Genomic DNA, 20,017 nt, shown 5'->3' on the forward strand with positions numbered 1-20,017 from the left:
CCAATCCTCCTACCTATGCTGTTGTGTTAAAAATTGCCGGTCCAATCTTTCATCTCCACTATTAAGGAAAGATTTTATTGATAAAATTTGTCCTGAAGCTGCAAATGATATTTCAGAGGTGAAACGTTCTTCATCAGAATGGAAAATTGTTGTAAAAAGTAAACCCGCTGCCTCCTCAATTGCTTACCAGATTAAAAAGTTCCAACCTGGCCTATTAGCCTCTGTTAAATCTCCGGCCTTCATCGGTGTAATAAAAGGCGTACCGACAGAAATGAATGAAAAATTTCTAGAAAAAATTATTCCAAAGTGTGTCAAAGCTTTGCAGTGTGGCAAGTCACGTGTCTACAAGATTTATTTTGAGCAACGGAGTGATCTCGATTCCTTTCTGAAACATTCTGTTAAGTTGGGTTATGAGAAGTTAACTGTCCAGAATTTCATATTCATACCTAGACGGTGTTTCAGATGCCACCAACAAGGACATTTTGCTGCTGATTGTAAGAACGCAGAACTGTGCTCTCCCTGTGGTTCCACGGAACACTCTTCCACCAGGGATAATCCATGTGTTTGGAACGTGTTTTGCATTACATGTAAAGAGCCTAATCACACCTGTTACAGTATCAAATGCCCTTGCAACGCTCAAACGATAAACGGGCAGCTAAGTAGATAAATGGATATTCGTTTTCTCTCTTGGAACATTAATGGTGGTCTTATAAAAAAAAAGACCTATTCTTGAAAATATACTTCATAATCATGATATTCTGTGTTTGCAGGAACATTTCCTGACCAACCACAGCCTTGGTTTACTTGACTTTAGTGCCACCTTCAAAACTTTTTCGGTTCCATCTAAACGTAGTGCTTCTAAAGGCTGAGCTTCTGGTGGTTTTGCTACTTATGTAGCATCGAATCTCAATTCTAGTATTTTCTTTTCTAGTGATAGTTTTTAGCTTTTCGAGTAGGTGAGTGCGTAATAATAAATGTGTATTTACCCACAGATTACAAAGATGATGATTCGGAGAGAGATTTCGCATTAGCAGTTAGTAAACTTAGCTCTTGTCTTCGTGATGTCCTTAAACTAAAAATCTCGTGTTTGATCGTAGGTGATTTTAATTGTGATTTAAATTGCAGGTTATCTTCAGCTTCTATCCGTGCTTCTTTACTATTAGGAATATTTGGTGATGATTTTAAAGTTCAACAGAAATCTGCTCACTTTACTTACATTCATTCTTCCTCTCGAACATCTAACCTAGAGCATGGTGTGTCGTATAGACTTGATATACTTTGTGTTGAGGTGGTTTCCAAATTTCAAGTTTCAGATTACCTTCCTATTGTTTTTAGTTTCGAACGAGAAGCTTCTCAGATTCCAGTGTTACCGGCTCATATTGTTCACCGGCATAAGTGGTATACTTGTCGCGATTGGAATAAAATTGACACATCTCAGTTCATCAAAACTTCAGATAGAATCCTAAACAATACCTGGGTTCCATTTCACCTTCTTCAAAAGTCTTCCAATAAAGACATTAATGAGATTCGATTAACTCTTGATATCTACTCCACAGAAATCTGCCATGCACTTTTGTGTGCTGAAAAAAGGGCAGTTCCTCTTAAAAAAAAATGCGTGTTGATACCCAAGTTCCCGGGTGGTCAGGAAATCTAGCGCTGTCTGAAGCTTGTGACCGTGCTAAATTTTGGTACAAATTTTAGATTACCTATGCCCCCGTCAAGGAATAGTCAATGAACTGAGAAAAGTGTAAAAAATGTTTTGCTAAGGAACTTGCCCTTCATCGGTCTGAAATACAGACACTTTATTCCGAGAAGGTCAGGAATTCACCTGATCTACTGTGGAAGCTATTACCTCGTACTGACCCGAATGACATTCCTTTGTCCGAATGGATATCCCCTTTTTCGAATGAATTTTCTGAGCCTGCTCCTGTTTTAGAGTCACAATTTTGTGACGAGCTCTGCAACTTCATTGATGAATCTCCTGACCTTGATTTTGTTGTTACTTGTGACGCTGTCATAAAAGCCATATCCCAACTTAAAAAGAAAGCGTCTTATGGGATAGATAAGGTGAGCACTCTACACATCATTAATGGAAGTTATCTATTGGTGCGTCACCTCAGCCTTCTCATGCAAATGATATTTGTGACAGGTATTGTTCCTTCCTCGTTCTGCATTGGTGATCTGACTCTGATTCCCAAAAAAGGAAAATCTGAGCTGCAATGTTTCTTTTTCCGTCCCATCACCGTCTCTACTACGATATGCAAACTTTTCGAGCTCCTTTTTCTGGATGAGTAAAGACAGAAATGTTACGTTCTCCCATATCACCTCGGTTTTCAGGCTAATCTTGGCTGTTCTCGTGCTCTTACAGCAGTTTTTACTGCCCTCGCCGACGCTGAATCTTCGGGAGAAAGTATGATCCTCTCCGGACGTGACGTTAAACGTGCGTTCGATTCCTTAATTCATTCGTCCATGCTTCTTCATATGGCAAGGCGAGGCGTAAACCCATCAGTTGTCCTTGTTCTCAGGGATTTATATAGGAATCTAAGAGTGCGTTTAAAACTCCCATCACGTTTTCCCCTGCAATCGGCTCTTCATCAATCCCAATATAATTGCATTAATTCTCGTGTGAGGCCAAACTCTTCGAATGCCTCGAATATGCTTGTGATTCCTTTGTACCCCATCCTAGTTAAGATAGGGACTAGACAGGGAGCTATCAGTTCCCCAACCCTGTTCAATAATAGTGTCCTGGATGCTCAGGCAAAGTGTTTTCCTTAAATCATTCTTGGGAGAATCGTTATGTCTCTTATTTGTTATGCTGATGACATCTTGAATCTCAGCCGTAAGATCCAGCGCGTTGGGTAGAATTTCAAAATTCCCAAAGATGAACGTTCAAAATTCGGCCTGTCTTTTAACCCTGAGGAATCCAAAGTTGTTTTTTTCAATTTGCGATATCCCTCTACTTCTCTTCTAAATCTGGACGGTTCTCTTGTTAAACCCACAAACCATATTACATACCTGGGCCTTCCAATTGGCACATTTATAAGGCACATACGTCGTTTGCTGATTTATCACGTTGAGCGTAAAATTAGCATTTCTTACGCTGGAATCGTAAAAAGCAAACTACGTTTCAACTGTTACCTTCTAGCATCCATTTACAACACCACAGCCCTTCCACATCTGCTTTACATTGCTCATATCTGGAAATTCTTTACAGTTATAGGTAAAAAGCACCTACGATCAATCTTCTTCAGATTTGCTAAATATCTTTTACATTTGCCCCCTTGGACAAGAAACCGTAAAATTATTCATTTGTATAAGCTAGCTGAACCTAATATCAGCATTAATATATCTCTATCCCGTTTTCAAAGTAAGTTTAATCACTCCTGGTCACCGATTTGTTCACAATAGTTTTTTTGTATTAATTTAATGTATGTAATGAATTTCTTTCTCTATTTTTTGTTACTTTAGTGATTACTCCGTCTATGTACCTTTGTTTTTTGACGGGCAATAAATGAATAATAACAATAATAATAATATTAGTATTAATAAATCTCTCTCCCGTTTTAAAAGAAACTTTTATCATCCTTTCGTTAGCATCATTGTTCGTATTAATGTAATGAAGAGGTTTTTTTTGTCATGTATTTGAATTTTCAATGTGTGTTTGTGTCCTTCTTTTTTTTCTTTTTGTTTTCTTTAGTGATTTCTCCGTCTATTTTACCTTTTTTTGACGGGCAATAAATGAATAATAATAATAATAACAATAATACTACTTGTGCTTGCTATATCAGGACTGAAGCCTTGTCGCTTTCCCTGGCGCTAGGAAGCTGCAGATGGTCTCATTCCAGTGGGTGTGGTCAAGGGTCAAAGGGACAATGGTTTCAAACCAGGAGGGGTCCCATCGGCGGCCGTGCTTCTGAACCCACCAATTAGTTCCATGTCGAATCTTATGGTGTTCATCCAGGATTTTGGCTGGCCTCCAGGACTTTTTTTCAGCTTCGGGGTGGTTTACATCGAAGGGCCCTAGAAACAAAAGGCTTATCAGGCTTGCGACAGGCATGGCCGAAGCAAGAGAGATGGCGGTGACGACTGATGGGTTCCAGGTCAAACTTCTGTCCGAAACGTTGTTTTATTATTTCATTCAGGACTTGGTCGCATATATTCAGTCCAAGTATATGCCTTATACACCTGTGATCGAACGAATTTAGAACTTTAGTTTCGGATATTTTATTGGCCGTATTTTGCTTTAATAAAGGAGGACTAATCTTCCTCTTCCCGGAGCGGTCGACGCTCTTGTGAAAAGACCGAGGTGGTTACTGATATGAGGGTGCTAATCTTACCAATGCTCCCACCGTTGATGTCTACGATTGAATCTAGATATTTAAATTTGACGACTATGTCTGGCAGTGATTCAGTACTAGAGATGAGTAAGGTTCATCGTTGGCCACCGCTTTTGTCTTCTCAGCACTGATCTTAAATCCCATGGGGGCAGCTACTACAGATAACTCAGGTTCTGCGTTTCTAGGGAAGAATTACTTAGCAGCAAGACATCGTCCGCGTAGTCCAAATCGGCAAAGTTGAAATCCGGAATATTGTTGCGGAAATACTAACTAATATTTTTGACGCAAAAATGCTATAGTCCTCTCAATCCTCCTATAAACTAAAAATTCAACTTTCCATTACCCTAAACCTCCCCCAATACCTCATGAGAATTTTAGCTCAATTCTCCAAACCGTTCCCGCGATGTTGCAGCCGTTCCAGCTTGGGTACACATAATGCTGTTTGACTTGCCTTGTACTTCACCGTGAAAATAAGTCCCACAGGGTCTCATAGTGCAATACATTTTTAGGCAGATAGGACGTAAAATTTTTTTTGAATATCATTATATTATTTTAATAAACTGGGCTCGCATAGTATCCTTCTGTTTTATCCGGTGACTTCACAGTGCACATACGAATATTCCAAGACAGGGGCTTATTGCGCAAAGTTTTGTAGGATGGTATACTTAACTTTGTGACCATACCTTTGCCCCCCTCTCTGAGTCCAAATGTGAAAAATATTTGGTATCTCTAATACTTCCTGACAGTGGGAAGTCGATCCCCAAAGCCGTTCCAACGATATTGCAGATGTATGATTTTGGAAACCTGGGTACATGCAGCATCTCCAGATGGTTCTTCACCACAAATATATTTTAAATTCCAAAGGGTTGAATAGTATGAAAGCTCATAGATGGTTTGAAGATCCTTCGCCAAGAAAAAAATCTTCCTCTCATCCTGTTCCCATAATCACAAAATTTGAAGTCTCCCCCTCTCGACAGTCTGAAAGTTTCAATCTGACCCCTAACTGTTCCTGGAATAATTTAGATATGTGTATAATTCAGGCAATGTGGATACATAAAGCTTCCTTGATTTACCTCCACCCCTTTACCCAAGTAAAGATTCAAGGAAAACTTGGCCCTTTGACACTCCCTGAAAGTTTCAAAGCAATCGCCTCAACCATTCCCAAGATATCGCCGATATGCTCTGTTGATAAATTGGATTTATATGTTTTTTTGAATTTCCCTCCCTACTTTACTGTTAACCAAATTTCATTTGGTTTAATAAAGCAAAAATATTTAGATGGATCGGAGACATAATTTTTTTAGGCCCCTCATCACCTAAACCTTTCTGCAGAAATTTGGGAGGCTGGAAGGGGGCTTGGGTCTTGGAGTAGTCACTGACTTTGGTTCTAATCTACTTTAGGTTGAAAAGTCTTCCATGATTCCAGTTCAAACAAGCCTCCAAGCTGCTACCTTACTACTTGAAATCTGATGGTGGAGAGATAAATGCTTGAGGAAAGATGGGACAATTTTAGTTCTGCAGTTTGTACTTTAATAACCTTTTCATAGTTTTATTTCAAGCAACGTGAAACATTCCCACTTTTCTGATACTCACCTAGTCAGTCTGCAGCTTTTACTTAGCTAGATTTGTACTGAGTAAGGACTTAAATCGGTTTCATAGAGCATTACCAAAATTCTGCAGCTTGGCAGCAACTGCTGCATCCAAAATCATAGATTTTTTTAGCCAAAATGGGAAATTTATGAACATAAGTGCCTTACTTGCTGTTAGCCTACCTAGCCTGTTTTTTTTTCAGACAGCGTTTAGACAGTAGTCGTTTTTGCATTTTGGTCAACATGGCACTCTCCCAGCTATGGCTGATACTGTAGCGATATAAAAAATAGACTGGACTTGCGTTAATTGTGGTAATAAAGATTGACCGCGTCAAATGCAATATTATACTTTAAAGCTGTGAACTTACACCTTATAAGTTCTCCGACATCGCCACTTATAGCGCTAAAGACTGTGCCATATTGAATATTATTGTTTTAAAGCTGTGGCGATTAAGATGCGCCAAATGTGGCATTGAAGTCTGGGGCCATAAATGTAATATTATGATTGAAAGTGGTGTACCGATCGCGCCACTCGCTGAAAGTGAGTAAAAAACATGCGTAGCTATAGTAGGTTAGAAATCCTCGGACAATCAATTCGGGAGCGCAACCCTGCTTCTTCGGGTTATCGCCGCGGTAATAAGCTCTAATATTAAATAGAAATCAGATTTCTGGAAGCGTCACCAATGGAGACATACAAACTAGTTGCCTGCTGTTTGATTAGATACAGATATATAAATAAAACAAACACAAGTAGAAAAGCAATAGATTTATTAAGACTTACATTTTAGGTGTACAACAATGCTTCACTCCAACTGACGACAATAGTGGCAGAGATGACAATAATGACCAAATCTCTACAATGACTGCATAATAATAATTTGAATTGCAATGCCTGAATGCCAATAATAATGATTCTGATCTACGAATGCCTCATCATAATGCCTCCATAATAACTCTGACAAAACGAATGCCTCATCATAATGCCTCCATAATAACTCTGACAAAACGAATGCCTCATCATAATGCCTCCATAATAACTCTGACAAAACGAATGACTCGAAAAACACTTTTTTTCACTATATCACACAAATCTAGCTTCTGCGCTCTACTAGCTTTTTCACGATTGGCCCAAGTCCTGTGGAGGGGGCCGCTACTTTGTAATTATGCTCGCAAACTCACTTCATTATGCTAACTCTCTATCCAATAATTTGTTTTAAATATTTCGATGATTTAAACATTGACACTGCTCTTATAACTTAAGCTTCCTGAGAAACTTTGTATCTATCATTTTTTTTTATTACCAATTATCTTAGCGAAATTCAAAACCGAATAGCGTCGTTGTTTGGCTGAGGCCAAAACGCAGTTTCTCTTTTTTGCTGATTAAGAATTTAAACTCTTGGAAACGGGATTTGAACTTAATTAGGGGAAGTCTACTTTATGTCGGAATTATCTTTAGAAAGAAGAAATTTTATCTTTTGTATTTTAAACATATCACTTGTTACTCACGGTACAATACCAGGTCCGAATGTTGCTTTCTAAATTGTATAAAAATCTCAAGAGTTTTTCCTCTGTGATGAGTCTCCTCCCAAGAGCAAGGACCAATACTTTGAAGCTAATGAGTGACGAAAAAATGGTCGGCCCATCACTATCCCAGCCTTGGACTTGGCTAGTGTTTTTGCACTGAGCCAGGATTTTGCTCATTCTTGGAGCGAGTCGCGATTTAGCTAGTTTTGCACCTAGTCACGACAAAACTCTTTTCTAGCCTGAACCAGTCCGCATCTTCAATTTAGCTCCCTTCTAATGCCATTAATTTTAATAATTTTTTTCCATAGAATAAGTTTTTCAACGAAAACTAAAGAGCTATGTTGAAAAATGCAGAAATAAATTCAAAAAATTGTCAAGTGTAAAATAACCATAGATCACCATAAATAAATAAATGAAACCCAAAATAAAATTATAATTGATAACCAGGTCAAGCTCCAAACAAACAGAGACTACCACAAAAAGGAGTAAGGCAAACACCCTCTGTGTTTTTTTTTTGTGTGGGAGCAATAGAAACACTGGGGCTGAAAAATACTGATTTTTTTGCTTTCTATTCACCTGTAAAATTGTATATTAATACGTAAGGTATTTTGAACTACCGTTTCCAGGCCATCAATAAAAAAGTTTTGTTTCATAGAGTTTTGTGTTGATTTTTCCATAAATTTTTGAAGGTGGCAATATCAGTGTTGCCTTCGAGCATTTTATACTAAAAAACTAGTTCAATAAAGCTCACAATATTTTTCAGGAATCTTCAAGAAACTAAGGAAAATGTTCAAGTTCTTCGAAGTGGAAAAATCTGTAGTGGTAGCAATTCGAAGGTTGAGTTTTTCCCGGAAGAGAATATGTCTGATTGCAAGGATAACGACACAATTATCCATGACGTATTGCCAAGTCTAATGGAAGTACAAAACAACAAAAATGCAAACACGCAGACAAGTCCCTCTGAATATGTATCTCGGACCCTATCAATTATGGATGAAATAGGATCCTTTTCTTTTGGAGATGAAGTGCATGAAAAAGAGCCAATTGTTAGTTTTCCTACTCAGGCTGAACTTGGAAAAAATGTCAGTCATAGTGGAAACGCTTTCCTGTCATATAGTGATTTTGGGGGGGAGCCCCATACTCTTCAGTTTGATGGTCAAATTAATGTTAATCATTTTGAAGAGCAAACTCACATTGACACGACTGGACCCAAAAATGATACCCATAATATATCTGAGAAATGCCAAAAAACAGGCGATAGAAGACATAATCCTAGAGCACCTTTTAGCTTCGCATCTCCAGGGTCTGAAATTAAATTACCTGTTGAGAATATTAAACGTGAAAAAGTTGGGGGTAGTAGTAGGATGAATATAGCTTTGGATAAAGGCAATTCTTTGGTAGCTTATACTACTCCAAAAAATGAAGAGAAGCAGCAAATTCAGAAAGAGCTTGAAAATTTTCAGTTCGACAACTTTCCTTATTCATATAAAGGCCCATTGATGACAAGCACTCCGTCTATCGATGCTTCTGCTGGCTATGACTTGAATACGAACACACACACAATTAACATAGATTCGAGCGATTTCTTCTCTCCGAAAAATCAGTTGAAAGTTGCTAATATTGATGGACGTTCCATTAATCCACTTACTTGTGACTTTGAACCGCTAGTGCATAGTATTGGTAGTGACCAAGAAGATAGTGGTGGGGTAATTAGAAGGCCTGAACCACTGAAATGTAATGGTAAAATTGTAGATCATGCTAGTGTCAAAGATAAAAGCTCTGACAATGTAATCTACAAACTTAATTGTGGTGAAAACATAAAAGCCAGGTACTCTAAAAATTCGAGCTCGAGAAGGCCTGGCAAAGATACTTCTGGCTATTTGAAGCCTCAAAAACACAATGAATTTTCACGCGTGTCAAGACCAAAGTCTGCAAGTGAAAGCAGTTCGGTCTTACCCCTCGATACAAGCTCTAAGTACAAGAAGAAAGCTTCTGTACCGAATTTTGGTAATAAAACAGGACCAAGTGATGCAAACTTGGAACTTTTCTCTCAACTAAATCCGAAATTTAGTCTCCCGGAAGCGCCTTGGCATCTTCAAATAGTTCATTCTTTGAGCGAGACTTGCCTGAGTTCCAGAGGAAACGAAAAAACTTGTTCTCTCACAAAACCATTAGACGTGGCAAGTAGATCTCCATACTTAACTCAAACGGGCAGCTGTCCCACCCCTATTAGCTTTTCAGAAGGTAAAAAAACTTGTTTTGAGTTGAAGAACAAAAAAAGGTTGCTCCGTCATCAAGGCTCTATATTTTCAGAACTCGAAACTGATGGTAGTGGTGTTTGCCCCAATGGCTCCAAGTTGAATAGCCGCTGGTCAAGTGTCACCAGCATGGATAGTGAAAATATGGATGATAAACTTACAATTGAGAAGAGAGACCATGGTATGTTAAATGAACTGCAGCAATATGATGTGAATCCTGTTCATTCTTTATCTTCCAAGAATGGGCCGAAGAAGGGATCGCATGCTGCAAATAAATTTGTGAACGTTGAAAGGGACCCCGTTATGAAAAATTCTGATGATTTGCTTGTTGATTTGAAACGCGTTCTCCCGGCGATTGGCAAGATAATTAAAAGTAAAGAAGAATCGTTTGAATCATCAGCTTCTATTCCTTCAAGTTTTTCACTTGGATTGCCATCATCTATCATCACGAATCCAAGAAAAAATGAATTAAGAAAAGGAGACGAACTAAGCGTTGATGCTGCTGATAGAAATAGACCGATCTATCATCTGTTTGTTGAACAGGAATTTAAGTCCAAAGGTTTGAGGAAGTTTATGGATTGGATATGCAAGTTCAACTCAGTAATGATTGATTCGATTTATACAGCACTGTTGCCAGTCAACAAATCATTTCAGGGATTGCCTGAAGAGCAACGCTATGGTTCAAAATCTCAAGAATTCACATCAATGAATCTGCCTAGCTATGAGTCACAATATATATTTATCTGTAGAATTCCATTGACCTTAAAGCTTGACTGCATGAAAGTGTATTTAGATCAAGTAATTGATAAGCCCTCTGTTCTTAGTTTAAAGGAGCTTATTAAAGAAACAAAATACTTGATAACCTACTCTATCAAATACAAGTTGATTTTTATAAATCGCATGAGTTTGATAAATTTTGAGAATGATGATGTGATGAAAGCCAGGAATATGGAAGACTTGAGTATTTATAATGATGCTTTGAGGAAATCTTTTAAAGTTTATACGAATTATCTGAAGCAGCTTGTTGCAGCCGAAGCGCAATCAACAGAATCCTTTGCCTTTTCAAGATATGTACTTGAAGACGAGTGGACGACTTATTGCCGGCAGACTGCTGTTAATGTGCCCAAAGGAAAGGTTCATGCTGGTGTTGCCTTTGCCGAGATGGCGTCGGAACTCCTAGGCGCGATCGGACCTCTGCTTTATAGAGGTTTAAAGGTGAGTTTCACCTTTAACGTTAGAAAACACTGAAACTTTAATGTTACACAAACACTTCCCTTTAACGTTAGAAAACACTGAATTATGTCTCGTTGCTATGGCATAGTGTCATACTAAAAAGGAAGCATTTGATATATTCACGATTTTAAAATAGGATGAAAATAGTTTTCTTAGCATTTCATGTAACCAATTTTTATTCAGAATACAACAAATACGTGAAAACTACAGTGTGTAATTGAAAATGTTTTATTATTATGGTATATACTCAGGGTATGTTCATGGCATAAATGTAAACACTATTTCTCATAGACAAGGTTGGTATCTCCTAACTCTTATGAAGTAAATATTGCTCATTGAGTGTAAAGAACTCAGCATTGGAATTTTAGGAAGGCAATAACTTGATTTCAAGAAAAGGATTAGTTGCGCCCTTTGGTATTTCTGTCTCAGCCCTGTCATTTTTGGGCCTCTTTACACAGGCGCTACTTTTCTGTTTGCTGTTCGCCGTCTGGGCTGTCAAGAAATTGTCCACCTGACTCATGTTATCAAGCACCTGTTTTGGTACCAAGTATCTGCTCAACTACGAGTGAATTTTCCAAGCTGAGTAGTTCAATGAGAAACAACATTAGTTTTATTATTATTATTTATTACAGAAGAAATTACAGGTTTTCTTGTCAGCAGTGACAAGGTGCTGGTACGATTGTCCATAATTGAACCAATAGAGGGACCAATGTCTCAATTTTTTTAGAGACTCATATTTTTAAAGCTGACGCTGTGCCTGGTGTCTCAGCATCGGAGGGCAAAAACACGCGGGGACGTTTTCGCACTCCGATCACTGTTAGCTCTTTAAGAGGGAATTAGAACTTTCAATTTCCAATCAAATGAGCCTCCTCTAAAGTTTACACGACCACCCCCTCCATAAAAATCTTTTATGCCCCCGGGGCATAACTTACAACCCTTGCCCCCAGGTTCTTGGGGGGGGGGGGGTCAACCCGGGTACACTGTTGTATGTTCTTTTTACTATTTTGAACAAAATTGCTGATGTAAATTTTCAAAAATCATCGGATGTATTTGGGAAATGAAGGCCTCTGGGGGTAGTTACTCTCCGATCACTTTTGACTCTTAAAAAGGGCTCTAGAACTTCCGATTTCCAATCGAATGATCCTCCTCCGAAGTTTATACAACCACTCCTTCCATAAAAAACCTATTATACTATGTATTAACAACGGACAACGTGCGTAATTTATATCCCTTGCCCTGAGGGCTGTGGGGGTTGACATACCCAACAACATAATTGCTCGATCTTTCATCCACACTTTTGACTCTTAAAAAGGGCACTAGAACTTTCAATCTCCAATCGAATGAGCTCTTTTTGATGTTTCTACCATAGCTCTTTTCCCCCACGCCCTCTTTTTACCAAATGTATCCGATCTAAATTTTGAGATATCCATTTTCTTCAATTATTTAAAAAACATATTTTTCAACCAAATAAGTTTTTTTTTTTAAAGTAAAGAAGACCATTAAATCAAAATGAACAAAAATAGATACAAATAATCTACCGAGAATACGACTACCATAAATCAATATCAATAAATAAATGAAACCCAAAACAAACAGAAATTAAAATAAATAAGAGTCAAACTCAAAACGAGCAGAAATTAATATGAGTAGGGTTCTAAACCCCAAGCTTTCTAAAAGCCAGAATATAATTTGAACTTTACTGAAAAAAATTCAAATGAATTTACTGACAAAAATCTGCATTGTCAGTTTAATATACATATGCTGATATTTATTCCTTAAAATCTTAATTGATTTTTGATTTCTTAAAGTTAGAAAAGTGAAAACATTTAAGAGAATTTTCAGTAAAATTCTTAGTGGAAAGTCCAGAACTTTCAACTACGTTGAACAAAATGGCTATCTCAAAATTTTGATTGGATGTGTTTGGGGAAAAGGTGGGCGTGATAGGGGTGTTAGTTACCCTCCAATCACTTTCGACAGTTAAAAAGGGCACTAGCCCTTTGAATTTCCAATCGAATTAGCCCTTTTTGAAGTTTCTACCAAAAAAAACTTTCTATAGACACCTTATATGCCCCCAGGGCATAACTTACAACCCTCGCCCTAAGGTCTGTGGGGGCATTGTCCTCCTCAAAAACATAATTTCTATCTGGAAATCAACTACTTTGAACAAAATGGCTATCTCAAAATTTTGATTGGATGCGTTTGGGGAAATGGTGGGCATCAAAGGGGTGTTACTTGGCTTCCAATCACTTTCGACTATTAAAAAGGGCACTAGTCGTTCCCATTTACAATGGAATGAGCCCTTTTCGAAATTTCTACGACAACTCCTTCAATACGAAGTGCCCTGGTCTAAACAAACAAACAAACAAAAAAAATAATAATAAATAAATAATCTGTTCCAACATCGTTCTTTACTTAGGCAGTGCTATTGCGCTGCCTATGAAATAGTCCAAAAATCAGGTTTAGTCCAAAGGTTATATAGTCCAAGGTGAATAGTCTAAAGATAAGGTTCCTGTGGATGGGATGGTCGTATAAGCTTTAGAGGAGGCTCAGTTGATTGTAAATTAAAAGTCCTAGTTCCTTCTTGAAGAGTCAATTGTGATTGGAGGGCAACTAGCCCCCCCCCCCCCACGGCCTCTTTTCCCGTAATACATCCGATCGAAGTTTTGAGCTGGCCAGTTTGTTCCAGATAGTCTAAAGATCATACAAAAATGCCCCCAGGGTTAATATAACCCCCTAGAGGCCGGGGGCGAGGGTTGTAAGCTACGGCCCAATGGCCCATAATGTTTGTATTCAAATTGAGTTCTATTGTCCTTTGTGAGATTCAAAAGAGATTGGGGGGCAACCAGTCCCCCCCCGCCAATTATTTCCCAAAACACTAAATAAAAACACTTTTTGTTCATACGGGTTGTGAAGAGGGTGTAGCTCAGGAATGCCTAGTAGAACGCTAATACTACTACTACTACTTCTACTTCTACTACTACTGCTACAACTACCACTACTGCCACTACTAACACTAGAAGTGCTTCCGTAGCGAGTACTATCAAGGCCAAGGATATTAAAATGAACATCTAAAAGATGTAGGGAAAGTTGACCTAAATAAAACACATTATGTACATACAGATTGTCAAAAATGCGTGTTAGTGATATTTTTGAAACGGCTTATTGTATCAAAGGAAACTTCCTTGGCATCGTGTGGGGTGTGTTCAACTGACCAAAAGGCTGCGTGCACATACTACTACTGCTATTAATACTGCTGCTGCTACTGTTACTACTACTGCTAGTACAATACTATTACTGCTAATACTGCTCCTACTACTACCACTATTACTATGATGCTAGTACCATTAAGGCTAAGCGCATGTATCTCAAGGATGTATCTCAAGAGTGGATTTGGGTATCAAATTGGAACTTTCTGAGAATGCTTAAAGGGGAAGATCAACTGACCAAAATGTAATGTGTGCACACTAATGCTAATACCACTGTTTATTGTATGAATTAGTATGAAGGAGTATTGTGGTATGAAGGAGTTTTACCCCTCCTCAGTGCTTTTCCTTTTACGCTAAAGTTTGACTGTTTGTCCCAATTTTTAAGAACGACTCCTGAAACACACGGAGTGTTTAATTGGAACATTCCGTTATTTTAAAAAGTGCTAAAAACTTTAGCGTACAGAAACAGGTGTTGAGGAGGGGGATAACTTCTTCAAATAGAATAGAATATGATCTATTGCCTAAAATAGCACAGAAGCTAGCATAAGCACCTCAGAACAATTACAATGATAAAACAGAAGTTAAATATAAAACAAAAAGTTAAATAAATTAATAAAATTAAAACAAAATAGGGGACGAAAGATTTTTTTACCTCATGGTCAACATTTGAGGATACAAGTTAATTTGGGTATTTGGAGCTCTACGAGCATTGAGTCTTGTATTAGGAAGGATGGGGGATTTTCTTTGAAGGGGGGTGGGGGGAGAGAAATAACGCCGATGATAGTCAGAACTAAGGCACTTCTGACCAAAGTTCATGGTAAGGATGTGACGTCGTGATTCGAATGTAGTAAGTTCAAGTCTAGCCAAATCTTCATCGTATGTAGTATTGCTCTTTTTTGAATACTTTCAATTTTAGAACATTGGTCTTTGTTCAACCCGGGGTGCTAGACAGGGCAAGCATTTTCAAGACAGGGTATTATACAAGAACAATAAAATATTTTAAGACTCTGGATTGATATGGAGAACCGTTTAAGAAGGGAGAAAGATTTAAGGAGAAAACAACCATATTTAAATAAGTGGAAAGTGTGGGAATTCCATTCAAGGTCATTGTCCAACTGCACACCAAGCAGTTTAACCATATTTAAATTTGGTATGCAAAGGTAATTATTGATAGGGGTGCATTTTCAGCCAGGGGATTCAACCAGGCACGTACGCAGGGGGGGGGGGGAGGCCCAGGAAATCTCATGATTCTTTTTTTATTTTCCCGTAATTTTATGATACTTCTCATAGAATATGGATAGTGGCTATTTACTCGTCTAGACATAATAGTCAGGGTGCCGGAAGTAAAAAATGGGACATATACCCCGACGGAAAAAGGTATCGATGAAAATGGGCCTACCCCCCCCCCTAAATCGACCTTGCTGATTCGATAAATAACAACGGCACATTCGTACGAGGCGGCAAACACCACGAAACTTAGGGTTTCACAACTTGTGTATGGCTCCTCAGTGGACCTTGTTGTTCCAGTGAGTCTGATGCGCCTTTTTTTGCAACCCGAGTATCAACGACTAAAGCAGCAGTATCCAAGATGCCCGGAAGCCAAGGAATGTCTTTTCAACCACAACACACTAACTTTTTTATTTACTGTAACGGTAAATCTCAGACAAAAACCTAGCGAAGCTCTACGCATATGTCATTGCAGACAAAGAGTTTATTAACCAAAGTATTACGAATTACTTAAAACAGAAATCCGAATAAATGATCACGTGAAAAACCCATCGGATTACTAAAGCAGCCCACTACCCATCGTCCCTTCAAATCAACAACTCCCATGCTGAATAACTATTCCTTTTCAGAACTAAACTCCCTTTCGCAACATTTTCTACAACAGGAGCACAAAATATCGCAGCCCCTAGCTGCACAGGGCCATTTTTGTCCACAGTTTTTATACTTGCAGTACGGTGAAACTTTCTAAATGGTAGATGGCTAGGCTACAAGAGTCGATCTCTTGAATAAAACTTTTCTGTCTTTTAACTCCCACCCAAACTCTAAGGGAGAAAAGTAGATGGGACTAGGCACAAGCGCCTGTAGCATCACAGACCATTGAAAAGTACATCTTTTGACGTGGAACTTGAACGAGTCGTCTGTTGGAGGTAGGTTCTTCAGTGTTTTACGACGTGGAAACAAGTGAACTCGCAGATCGTTCAAACAGTCAAAGTTTTCGTTTTTTCCGTACGACGCGATCAAAATGTCCCGACTTCGCAATTTCATCCTTGAGTTCAGTGGCCTCTTGTATGTCTCTTGAAACCCTGTCAGTCACAGCCGAAATTTGGGTTAACCAGGGCATTGCTGCTTTCAGTATCGTTTTCTTACCTTTTGAATTGAAGTAGTTCACTGTATCACAGCCGGTGAAACAATGCAAAAATGTGACAGAGTTCGCTAAAGACGGAGGGAGTCCATTTGCCAGGTCCGTGACAGAAATAGCTTTGTCCTTGAAGCAAGCCCAGATGTTTGGTGTTGCACTGGTTTGTGCCTCAATTTTAGAAAAAAGACTGAAGCAAGATAACTATGATATCGGTGTCATTGGCATCGATAATCACGTCTGAACATCCAGTTTTAACACAGAACGCTGCGTGAAGGACAACACGAGTGTCTGCTTTCTCGCGAGTGCAGCTCAAGTCAGCCGTAAAACTGCTGCTTCCGTCAGCACTACTCTCTGGTTGTGTATAATGATTCTAGTTAACATATTATCCAAGGGGAGAACCTTTGTCATCAAGTCTTTCCTCTTTTTCCTTCTTTTTTCCAACTTAAAAGAAAAAAATGTCAATATTCTCCATGCTAAAACGCAATGCGTAAATCTTTTGAAATTGCCCCTATGAATTGCCAAATAAGTTGTTCTATAGATAGCGTTCATCACGGTCACTGTTAATTCCGTTTATTTAATGAGCAGTGGCGAAAATACCGTTTTTTTTTAATGAGCAGTGGCGAAAATACAAAATATGCACGGAATTGAAAAGAAATGAAATGGATATAAAAACCTAACCTAATCTATACTATATACTCTGTATATATACTCTGGGTACATACTCTCTATGTATATGTATATTTATAGCAAGCTTTTGTATTTTCTCCACTGTTGTAAATGTTGTATTAATATTTTGAATTTCCACCACTGCTCAGTAAAATTAAAAAAACGGAATTAACAATGACCGGGATGAACGCTATCTCTAGAACAATTTATTTGGTAATTCATAGCAGCAATTTCAAAAGATTTACGCATTGCGTTTTAGCATGGAGAATATTATAATTTTTTTTCTTTTAAGCTGGAAAAAGAAGGATTTTTAGAGGAAAGACTTGATGATAAAGATTCTCCCCTTGGATAATATGTTAACTAGGATCATTACACATATTTTAAAGCAAGAATATTTTTCTTAACATGTCTCTTTACCAGAAGTCACAATTCTAAATTTATACCCAGGGCTTTAATTTGGGGCCCAACATTGCATCATCTAGCAAGCCTGTAGGCAATGAAATGATTAAAAAAATAAGATTGTGTACCTTAGTAAGCCTGGGTAGGCTTAGTAGGCAAAAGAACTGGGATGAACTTAGTAACCACAAGAACAGCCCTCTTCCTGTAGCCTAGGCTACACCACTGGCTATACAGACATGCAAATACACGTAAAAGGGAGTAACTTACAATGACTGTCACTTCATACAGAACCATTGGATTAACAATCTGCCAAAAATTTCAGGTTTCCACACAAAGTGTTGCTATAGCATTACCAATCTGTATTAATTCTTCTGTTTCTTCTTTGTAACGCAATACAAAAAAGACAAAAAGTTGAAGTGACGCTTGGGATTTTTGCGGTTTCAGCTCATAGCACATCGATAGATGTCAATTTCCGGAAACCTTTCGGTTAAATTTAGGAATCTTTGGTTTGCCGACTCATACGAAAGTGCCGTTCACATATTCAGCTTTGGCGTTTTTCAGTCTAACTATGATGTAATTTTCATAAAAACCTTTTTCCATCGTACCCCCGATTAGAAATAAGCGAGATAGCCTGGCTTGGCGCCCTAACTATAATGTGTTAACCGTTTTCGATGATTTTTCGCCTGTAATTACCCGATTGGGTCACCAGCATAGTATTAATCCATTTCGTGTCCAACTTATCACCCTCTGTCAAGCAATCTTTGAGCTAACTGTTAGTTTTGAAAGATCATCTGTTCGTAGATGGTCCTTCTCTAGGGGATGAAGCGGCCATTCTTGCAATTAGACACAGGGCTTTTCAGTTGACAGTCTTAAACCAAATGTTGCTAAAGATAGGACAAGTGTGAAAATTTCGAAAAAACTGGAGTGTTCTTCAGCTTTGGGGCAAAAAAAGACGAATTAGTGAGCTTAACTCGGAAAAAAGTAGCAATAGTGATCAGCTGAACAGTGCCGTTGCGACCAAACCTTCAGCTCAAGAACCAATACCAAGTGATGAGGTAGTAGCAGACAAACGTGATAAAATAAACATTGACATTTAAATCTTTTTTGAAAGAAGAAGTTTGGTTTCCGATGAACCAAAGTATAATTTACTAAAAAGGCATTTTTACCAAACAAGGAATATCCTTTCCCAGTTTATGTCACAGGCTCAAAAACAAGGAAGTTTCAAGTTAACTGGATTGATAAGTACGCTTGGCTAGTATTTTCTTCAGTGAAAAAAGGGTATTTCTGCAAATATTGTGCTTTGTTTGCTTGGGATCAAGCCGGAAGGGGGTCTCACTAAAATTAGGGCAGCTTGTCATGGAGCCTCGCGTTAATTGGATAAACGCCCCGAAAGACAACATCAGTCAAATTCCTACCATAAAGACGCTGTTGTTTGGGGGGAAAGTTTTCTAGCAACAGTGAGCAGAAAAAAATCCTCTATAGTGGAAGTCCTGAATACTCAGAAAAGAGATTAAATAGAAATAAACAGAAAACGGCTTCATCTCATTATAGAAACAATACTGTTGTGTGGAGGGCGAAGATTTGCACTGCGTAGGGACGAGGATTCGGGGAAATTGACCTTTGTACAGCCTGTAAAAACGATGGAAATTTTAGGGCCTTGCTACGCTATCGGATGAAAGACGATCCAATAATGAAAGATATGTTTGACAAAAGTGCGGGCAATGCCCAATACTGCAGCCCCACAATTCAGAACGAACTAGTTAATATTTGTGAACAGCTCATTACTGCAAAGACTGTTTATCAAGTGAAATCGGCGTTTTTTCACCAGCCTGGCGGATGAGACAACCGACATATCAAGGTGGGAACAGGTGGCTCTAGGGCTTCGATTTTTGGACAGCAAAACTTTTCAGATCAGGGAAGGCTTTGTCAAGTTTGCTGTTGTTGAAGACTTGCAAGGTGAAAGCCTCGATTAATTTATCCTAAGTCGAATGGAGAAATTTGATCTCGATATGAAACTATGCAGAGGACAAGGGTATGATGGAGCTACAAACATGAGTGGCCATTTGCCAGGAGCACAGGCTTTTATCTTGAACAAATATCCACTCGCCAAGTATGTTCACTGTGTCGCCCACTCCTTGAACTTGGTATTGACGGACTCGAGCAAGATTCCTGATATCAAGAACTGTATGATGGTTATTCGTGAAACAGTTAATTTCTTTCACTTCAGTGCCAAGCGAAGCGCTGTCTTAAAAACTTACACTGAATCTGAAAAAAGTGTGTGAAATTCGATGGGTCGAAAGACACTATGTGATACAGATATCAAAGCAGTTAATTGTTCCAATCTTTAAGGCTCTAGAAGACATAGAGACAGATGGGGACTCCGTGGCATCGTCAGGAGCCAGAAGTCTGCTCAATAACATCCTGAGCTTGGACTATATAT

The 20,017-nt window shown here is 38.5% G+C and overlaps 1 protein-coding gene across 1 annotated transcript in view; it reads left to right on the forward strand.

The window, feature by feature from the left end:
• Nucleotides 1-20,017, forward strand: part of LOC148953804 (uncharacterized) — a 149,306-nt gene that overhangs the window by 72,681 nt on the left and 56,608 nt on the right. The window contains exon 4 of the mRNA XM_089085906.1: nucleotides 8,214-10,923. Coding sequence (XP_088942032.1) covers nucleotides 8,214-10,923 — 2,710 coding nt within the window. The remainder of the gene's footprint in view (nucleotides 1-8,213; nucleotides 10,924-20,017) is intronic.

The sequence above is a fragment of the Artemia sp. Qi Xiang Cuo genome, chromosome 3, assembly GCF_049724085.1.
Source record: "Artemia sp. Qi Xiang Cuo chromosome 3, ASM4972408v1, whole genome shotgun sequence".
In the NCBI taxonomy this organism is placed as follows: domain Eukaryota; kingdom Metazoa; phylum Arthropoda; class Branchiopoda; order Anostraca; family Artemiidae; genus Artemia; species Artemia sp. Qi Xiang Cuo.